Source organism: Blennius ocellaris, assembly GCF_963422515.1.
Source record: "Blennius ocellaris genome assembly, chromosome: 13".
NCBI classification, from domain to species: domain Eukaryota; kingdom Metazoa; phylum Chordata; class Actinopteri; order Blenniiformes; family Blenniidae; genus Blennius; species Blennius ocellaris.
In genome coordinates this window covers 15,057,913-15,066,997 of record NC_137662.1, presented here as the reverse complement: position 1 = coordinate 15,066,997, position 9,085 = coordinate 15,057,913, and the positions used below count along the sequence as shown (strand labels likewise).

The 9,085-nt window shown below is 39.8% G+C and overlaps 2 protein-coding genes across 5 annotated transcripts in view; one reads left to right on the top strand and one right to left on the bottom strand.

The window, feature by feature from the left end:
- Nucleotides 1–1,231: 1,231 nt before the first annotated feature.
- Nucleotides 1,232–6,404, bottom strand: LOC308138246 (uncharacterized protein; the record flags this gene model as incomplete). Its single annotated transcript, XM_080507302.1, has 10 exons — nucleotides 1,232–2,409; nucleotides 2,688–2,865; nucleotides 3,280–3,384; nucleotides 3,465–3,627; nucleotides 3,791–3,864; nucleotides 4,037–4,215; nucleotides 5,124–5,256; nucleotides 5,375–5,485; nucleotides 5,567–5,702; nucleotides 6,284–6,404. The coding sequence occupies 10 exons, from the start codon at nucleotides 6,402–6,404 to the stop codon at nucleotides 1,921–1,923; spliced, it is 1,689 nt and encodes a 562-aa protein (XP_080363428.1). The 3' UTR covers nucleotides 1,232–1,920.
- Nucleotides 6,405–8,336: 1,932 nt separating this feature from the next.
- wdfy4 (WDFY family member 4) overlaps nucleotides 8,337–9,085 on the top strand; it is a 37,481-nt gene continuing 36,732 nt past the window's right edge. For all 4 annotated transcript variants that reach the window (XR_013936870.1, XR_013936871.1, XM_080507079.1 and 1 more), the window contains exon 1: nucleotides 8,337–8,440. Coding sequence is in view for 2 of the 4 variants with exons in the window: in XM_080507079.1 (XP_080363205.1) it covers nucleotides 8,420–8,440 (21 nt within the window). In the remaining 2 variants the exon portion in view is untranslated. The remainder of the gene's footprint in view (nucleotides 8,441–9,085) is intronic.

Sequence of the window (9,085 nt, the reverse complement as noted above, 5' to 3'; positions counted from 1 at the left end):
TGTCGTGACACAAAATGACTGAGACCAGGTTGGAGAGGTAAAGACATTATGTGAAGAAGAAAGTCTTTTCAGTACAGGTGCCTTTGACCATTAACACTAGCGGTTTCACAGGCCTCTTTAATGCTCTGATTACACAAACTTCGATCTACATTATTTTTAACAACATTTATTTAAAGCAACATTTCTTTGAAAGATATGCATTAAAATGAATCACAAAAACAGGTGTGAATGTGGGCAGTTGTGTCTTCAAAGTTGCGCCATCCCTGCTCGTCCACAGTTTGAGAAATATTCAATATTTTACGCAGGAGTACGTAAACCAACAAGTGTATTTAAGCAAAGTTCTATTAAAATTATTTAGTGACGTCTCACAAATCTAGACGAACGTCAAACCTCTTAGTGATAGTTATCCTTAAAGCCACTTTATGGATAAATCGGCCCGACCCCTAACTTTATATTAAAATATATTAAGATTTTTCAAAATATTACATTCAAGGCAAGATGTCATATGGCATTAGAGAGTTACTGGATCTATAGAGCACATAATCACAAAGTCAACTGGACACAAAAGACTCTGAAAACCGAGAGTGGCTATTTATAATTTGACCGCATGCAGGTCCCCAAGAAGTGCAAAACCGATTTCCCAGGGTGATTATCTTTTATTCTTTGCCAAATAATTGCTTAAAAAACATAAATTGTATTATTGTAGCTAATGTTTTTATCACTTTTGAGTGAAATTGTGTGTGAAATGTTAGAGCTGCATACATACATTTGCCAATGCATTTTTGAAGATCTTTGTTCTTCTGCATGCATCAACAGCAGTGCCAGCTGTGGATAAAATGGCAAATAAGTAGGTTAAATGTCTGGAATTCCTTGTTTCATGTATTCGCCAGCCATAAAATGTAACATGTATAAAGAAATACTTTAGTATTGAACATGGTAATTTAAATGTGCACATTGCTGGTGGAAAATGTCAGTGAATTTGTATATCTACTGATTAAAACTAATTGGGACGAAACTATCACCAAGCTCTTCTGGCTGCTGCCAATCAGAATGATGCTCAGGATTAAACCAATCCTCCTCCTTATAAACCACTGCAGCTCATCCCTGTGCTCAGGGTGTTTGGTGTGAATATCATTTTGAGATCATTTCAATTGGAATCAGGTCTCGGTTCTGACTCATTCCAAAAGGTGGATTTATTGGGGTGTTTTTTTTTTTTTAACAATGTCACGAATCGACATGCCTAAATAAGAACCCTATTCAGATGCGTCCCATTTTGTATCTTTGCTGTCAATTTGGCTGAGCACACACTTTGAGAAGACAAGTAGTATTTGGCACCAGTACTAAAGTGTGTACATTTGTACACACTTTGTCTAACTTTGTCCTGGTGAATAATTAAAGTCTTTCACAGATCTTTGTAATCTCTTCCAGTCCTATTTTTGCGCAGACAGAAAGCTTGAGTGCTTTTATTGGTGTGAGTGTCTCTACATCTTGCTGCCATCTTTTTTCCAGTTGAGGTTACCCAATTCCTTAATCCTGCAATTACTATTCCCACCAGAACTATGCATGCTTCACAGGATATGTTCAATAATAATGTGTGACATGAGGATAGGCACATTAATCGCCTTCTGATTTAGTAGATGTGCTTTATGCCACATTTTAAGGTGAATGAATACAAAAAAAATACGAGGAGATTCCACAGGTTTCACACATTATCTTGCCATTATATCAGCTCGAATTGGAAAGGATGGTGATTTGAATTCTGTTTTTTTAATTAGAATTTTGTCGCAAGTGAAAGTTTAAATAATATTTGCCCATCAAAAATGTCAATCAGATGTTATACATGCTGTCCCTACTTGTGGTTTGACCATTAATACATAAATATATGTAACTCAAAGAGCACTCAAAAAACCGGTGGGATGTTTAAATGTCTATGGCAGTTTTGTCTTCTCTACTTTGTCCGCTGCCAAGCCGTCTTCGACCCTCCAGAATAAAAGACAGCACAATAGCCCAACGCTGTGCACGTGACCTCTGTCGTACTGAGCTTTCACACTGTCTGAAGTAGGTGGTCGTCCCTGTGGCGACCGCCTCAAACTGCTCAATCAGAAGCCACACCTCCCAGAAGAGTGTCAGTACATTCATGATCATCATGACCACGACCCAGAACTCCTGTCCCAGCAGTGTGAGCCACAGGCTCAGACTGTGACTGCCCTCTGGCATCTTGCTGTGCAGGTAACTCGTTGCTGTGGCCACAAACAGAAGATGGGCCATCGCCATGGCAAGGATGAAGAAGAGGAAGAGCCGGTGGTTACCCCGGCCGATGCACCGGTTGAGGAAAAGGCAGTGATGGTCATAGTCTTTTATGCACAGCTCACACAGCTTGCAGTGTTTCGTGTAGTCGGGCTGAAATAACTGTGAGGGACACAGAAACAAGGTAGTTCGAAAGAGAAAAACACACAAAGTAGTAAACTAACTTTCAGTGTAATGTCGCCTGAGCTAAAACAAGGGACGCTTTTCCAGATATAACCAGCCGTTTCCCCAGCATATATTTGAATTGTTGAGATTTGAACCTTGATCCTTTGGTCTTTAGCCAAATAGGCTAAAAAAAAAAATCTCAGGCTAAAATGTGAAAATGTGTGGTTTGTATTGCATGATGACTTATTGACGTATGATCTGAAAAAAAATCCTACCTCACAGTATGGACAGAATCTCTGAGGACTCTGGTTGTTCTCCACAAGGTCTGCAATACACGTGTATCGAGGGTCTGCATCGGCTTTGTCCAGCGCCCCGGGGTCCTGAACCAGAACCTTACAGAACAAACCGAGCAGTATGGAGAAGTGGAACATTGATAGCTGGGCCAACATGCTGCTGGACAACACACATTCACAAGGCTAAGGAATAATCCTCAGAATTTTAATGCAAAAAAAACCAAAAACCTGTAAATTTAATTGCAATACGCTCCATAAGAAAATACCGGTATAGTAATGTGATAATAGCATTAAGACTCAAGAGTATTTAGAGGGACTTTCATGAGAATCCAGCAACAACTTTCTAATATTTTATGACGGCTCAAAATACTTGATAACTCAAGAGTTGGTCAACTATATTTAACAAAGATCGAGGAACAACAATCTTAGCACTTTTTTTTCTTTTTACAAGTCAATCTCGCCTTTAGCCAAGATTTGCCTCCTCTTTCCTTAAAATCTTTTATGGAATAACAGACCAACATTCATTGACATCCTGCCAAACTTCGAAACAAAATCAAGAACTACGATTGAACACAAGATATCATTGTCAAGGATATTAGGCACCATCTTCCCGTAGAAGCAGAGCAAGGAATGAAACAAGCCAGCGAGAAGAGTCCCCATGTAGATCGGGTTAGGCAACCTGAAAAGAAAAAGGAGGATATTTTAAGTGTGTCCCATGAAACATTTCACATGCACCCACACAACAGTTTCCCTTCCAACCTTTGGTAAGTGGTCATACGGTGGTACTGTGTGAAAATACTTCTGGCCAGCCAAGGGAACAGCAAACCACAAATGAAACCACCATAGCCTCCCAACATGGCCGCCATCAGCAGTATGGTGGCTCCACTCAGGGTGGGAAAGAGAAGTGTCCAGTAGTATAAAACTGTGGAGGAACACATAACAAATAATGAAATCCATGTTAAACTGGTCCACAAGCATAAAACATGGTGATTGAGAAATGCTGATCATACCAGTGTTTATAATCATGATATCAATTCTATTTTTATTAGCTGGGTAAATAATGATGACCACAGAGTGATATTTACCATGAGACTCTCGGGGTTTGTGGTGTAGAGGCTCATTAATGTACCGACTCAGTAGTTTGGTGAGTTGCTGATGTCTGGAGAAAAATACAGCAAAGTATTAATCAGCATCATAATCCCAAGAGAAGGGAAGCCATCTAGAAAAGCAAACAGGGTCAACACACAGCAGAAGCGTGTTTTTTCAAATCTCACGCCAGACACCATCGGTCTGTTTTACTGTGCCCGGGTTTCTCGTGACAATCAATTCACCTGAACGTCTTCCCCTGCTTGCTGAGATCCAGTGGCGTGAGGCCGCTGTGACTCTTCTCCTGGAGCATCCTGCAGCCTGTTCTCTGCAGCAGTGTCCAGCACACCTCCACTCCACCCCGTTCTGCTGCAACGTGAAGTGCTGTTGCCCCCTGTTGGTCAACTGCATCCACTGCACAGCGCTAAAAAAACAAAACAAACAAAGGAGGTTGATATGGTTGATAAGTTGCATCACAAAACTTTTGCCTTTTTTAATCCTTTTAATTACCATGCTGTTTAGATACCTCTCACGCTGTATGTTTGACACACAATTTACAAATACAAACTAATCTTTTCACCACAGTGCTGTATAATAAGTATTTGAGTTTGACCTCTGATACTTGTATCAGTGGAGGTTTCTTGTTGGATGAAATTGTGCAAACTTTAAAAAAAAAAAAAAAGTAACAAAGTGTATCCAGACTGACTAAAACACCTTAATTGCATGTGTCCTTGCTGGGTTGCACTTGATGTAGCCAATTATTTAGCTTTAGCTATATGTCAACTGAAGACTAGAATATCATATTAAAAACAAAACACCTCACATACGACTTACTTATCGAAGTCTATCAATAATCTCAGTAAGTAGTTCCTTTTTAAAACAATCACTGAATTGTCATCATTATTTAAATAGTTATGTTTTGAAAAAGACCAACAAACTGGTAAAAGTGTGATTCAGCTCTTATTTGGACAGTCAGCTTTAATGCAAGTTTAAACTGGTTTGATACATTTTTGGATTTGCACTCAACAGTTGCAATATATTATTCATTTCTAAACTCACTTTAACCCTTTTTACTATTGATGTGTCGCTCCTAGTTTTGTTGCTTTTATGGGAATGACAATAAAGTTTCGGATTCTGATTATTGTAATGTGTGAATCTATTCAATGGCTGCCTTGTGCTTTGGTTTGCCCTTTTGCCCCACATTAATTAACAGTTAAGTATATTTTTGTATATTTGTTTTTTGTGTATATGGCAACAAGAGCTACCATTGTAAAAAATTATTATTTGGGAATTGGATGATTGGAATTATTAAGTGCAAAGATGACATAATACCTGATTTCTGAGCAGATATCGAACCACCTCCGTGTTGCCTGTGGATGCAGCCAGGTGAAGAGGCGTCACCTGGTACATGTCCGTGTCCGAGAACCGGAACATTCCGGTCTCCCACAAATAGTGCACAGCAATTCTGGGAAAGAAACCTCACAGTTAATTCATACATAATCCACTTGACAGTGCAGTGGCATTAATACAGGTGGAAAAAAACCCACAATGATCACTTGTAATGGGATATTTTCACCACTCACATATTACCACCAGTAACTGCATGATGCAGGGATGTCTTTCCTTGCAAGTCAATGAGACCTATGTCAGCTCCATACTGCATCATTTGATGTATGATGTACACATTTCCTTGCCTGATGGGAGCATAAGATTATTAAAAGTGAAGAACAGTGTCATTTTAGGAACAATTGGCATGACCTGAACATGCAGCTCACCTGCAGGCAAAATGAAAAGCAGTCTGTCCGGCATCGCAGGTCAAGTTAGAATCAGCTCCAGTATTTAGGAAAAGGTCAACCAGGGCACGGTTGCCATGCAGGGCAGCGTAGTGAAGCGGGGTGAAACCGCCCCAGCCTGAATGAAGGCAAAGACATCATCATGATGAGGGTTTGGTGATGTTGACCTCAGCTGATCTGCCATCTCTGTGGTGAACAATATATGTCTGACTCAAAAGCACGGCCTGTCAGCCTGGTGACTGTTGAGACCCTGCAGAGTTGGGTTCAGACTTCCCTCAGCACAATGTGACTTTGTACTGCCTTGTCACAGGATCTGTCCACCTCTCCATCACAGGACGTGTGCCAGGCCATCTCAGAGAGGAGTGGCTGTAAGGTTAGATTTCCCCTTGGCATTCAGACAAAATCACACCAGGACACCAAGGGGGGGACGATCCACTATGCTCAGTGCAATTACATTGTGATCGAGAAAACTTGGTTGTATAGGCTTGCATGCCACAGTTTACACTGCTGTCAGATTATCCCCAGCTTTATTATGAGGATATTTAAAGGAAGAAGCTTAACCTTGCAGACAGAAACACATCAGGAAGTCGTGGCCTCCAGTTTAACACATTTTTATGTATTTATTTTGACAAACAATAATAGCAAAATCAAATACTCACCACACCAAAGGAGCTCATGCTGTATATCTGTCTGTCTTACCTTTTTGCTTGAGGACTGAACGATCGTTTTGGACGAAGTGAATGCACTGCTCAATGTTTCCTCTCTGTATACAGTCGAATATGTCTCCACCGCTAACGGAGCACACGGGCATCGGATGCATTGTGGCGGAAGCTCACAGGCCTTCTACTGTTTCCGCCGACAGACGCAGCGACCTGCAACAAAAATCACCTCCTTGAACGAGAAGGGACGACATCACCATGTAAAGTGAGCATGGAGATCATCTTTCGCTGCAAAGTAACGTGAAGCTTTCATTGTGCTAAAGTGACTGAAGCAGACCACGCCCTGGACACGGGATTGGCGGGACTCGGGTCACGTGACCTGGAAACGTCAGCGCGCCAACAAAACACGTGGTTTGTATAAATACGACTCGGCAAAGAGACCGCATCCAATTCTGACCTCTAGTTTTTTATTTTTTATTATTTACAAAACACGATCTGTTTGCATTTAAGCCTGACACATTATTTTAGTAAAATGTTGCGTTATGTTTAAAACATGGACGTCAATATCTTGGTATTTCCTTGATGTGTGAAGGGTGACAGTTTGAAGTTTTTAATCCCCGATGGATTAACGTCAGTGTATCCACGTGCTGTCAATTTACAAATGTTAATTAACACTAAACCGTGAATGCTGTAACAAGGTGGGTTACATAGTTAAGCCAAAGCTCTGTCAAACTTTCTAACACGATAACAAGTAACGTGCCTGCCAAGTGAATAAAATAAGCGTCTGGATATAAATTAAGAGTCGGGGATGTATGAGTGGCAAGAGAATACCTATGATATGATAATATTTGTATTTTTAAAACCCTTTTACGTTTTCATGTTTCAGGAGATCGCTTTAACAATGACTTTGTTCAGTTTTCGTGTGAAAACGAACAGTCTTATTACCAATGTCAGATCATATCTATATTTCTTTATTTTTTTAAAAGTAAGTGAAAAATCTATTTTATTGATTGGGACTTAAAAAATATTGCAATTATTGGCATTTTCTACAGTACTGTATTTGGCTTGTGACAGCAGCACAGTGCTGCAAAGAATAGAATAGAATAGAATAGAATATATGTATATGTCACATTTAATGAAATGAAGTTGCTCCCTTTTGTGTCAATATGAAATGTAAACCGTAGACAAATTGTACATATAATATAAATACGGTATATACATGTAAAGTGTATAAACACAGACAGCACAGCACAATTAATAAGTTAACATGAAACAGTGCTGCATCAACACTATCCACGAGATGGCAATGTTTATCTATGATTGCCATTTTCCAATTCCCACCATGGATCAATAAATCTGGAAAGTTGAGCTGGATCAATACACAGATTTCCAATACACTTTACGGCAGTTTAAAAAAAAATGTATCACATTCATTTTTGATACTATCTTGGTTTTATTTTGTTTTTAAGATTTTGTTATGTTTTCTCGGGTCATTTAAACAACGAGATTCAAGACATTTAACTGAAGGTATTATTTAGAAACACATATGTTTTGTTTTCTTGATTTGTCCCTATGTGATTATTGTTGTTGTTAATAAATCAAATAATGCTCAATTAAGATTTATTGCCTTAAACGTAATGAAAATTACTGCCAGATGAATTAATATCAACAAATTGTAAATGGAAACACATCCAGTGGGTCAGATCCGTTTATGTACGCCAACCAATAATTTCAAGCCAGGTTTGGGGGTTTTACTTTGGTGAATCATGGGATCCTGTCAGTGTGATACACAGCATTACTGCCTTACAGGACACAGCTATAAAAAGAATAGGGACTCTTCTTTAAGCTGCAGTGGGAGGGCCTCTTCCAACCAGACTAACAACTGTTTTTTTTGTTTTTTTTCCACTTCTGCTTCTCTGAGGAAGTAAGAAGGCACATGATCTGCACCAGCTGATCTGAGTTGCTCTGCCTGTTCAAAGTTTAGCCTGCTCGGTGCAGATTAGAAAGGGGGCGGGTAGTTTCACAGAAAGGTCCTTACAGTTTGCGTCAGTCATGTTTTAGCAGGCCTCTGCGTGTCTTTTTTTTTGTTTTGTTTTTGACATGGGAGCAGAGGCAGGTCACTCACTCAGGTGGAGGAGCGAAGCACAGACACCAGCGTGGTATTAGAGCCAGGGGCATGGCTCTCACTGGAGTCCAGGTAAGATCACTGAAGTTCTTTCTCTTCTGAAGACATGAGGTGGGTCACTGTTCCCCGGGCTTCACACATTTCTCACTCTGTCGCACTTGACTGTGAGGCTGTCACACATTTGTTGAGTTCTCCAGTGCAGGAGCACCTTTGGGTGCGTTTCTGCATTCATCACATTCCACACAGGATATTTCTCATGTGGGGAAACATTGAAGTGTTCATAAATTTCTCTGGAATGTGAGCCGCCATGAGTTCTGCTTTACTGCCATAAATGAATTTACTGGTTCAGGCTTTTCAATGATCAATTTGACTGTAAATATTTGACTCCTTGTTCACCACTGGTTCCAAGTAGAGGATGATTTAATACAACATTACTATTATTATTGTGTCTGCTTAACAGTAGGATTTATCCTCATCTCTCTTACTGTGCCACAGAAAAGTAACACTTGTGTTGCACATTGTTCTCTATATTCAATTTGTATTAAACATTTAAAGCCCTTGCTGAGAAAATGGATGGTTAGTTTGGAAAAGCAAAGCTCATGATTTATTGCATTTATGTTCTGTATAGTAAATCAGTGTTTTATCATTTTTATAAAGGGAGTAGTTATCGTTCCAGGTTTACTTGTATCTCGTGTGGCCCTCGCATGTTCTTACTGT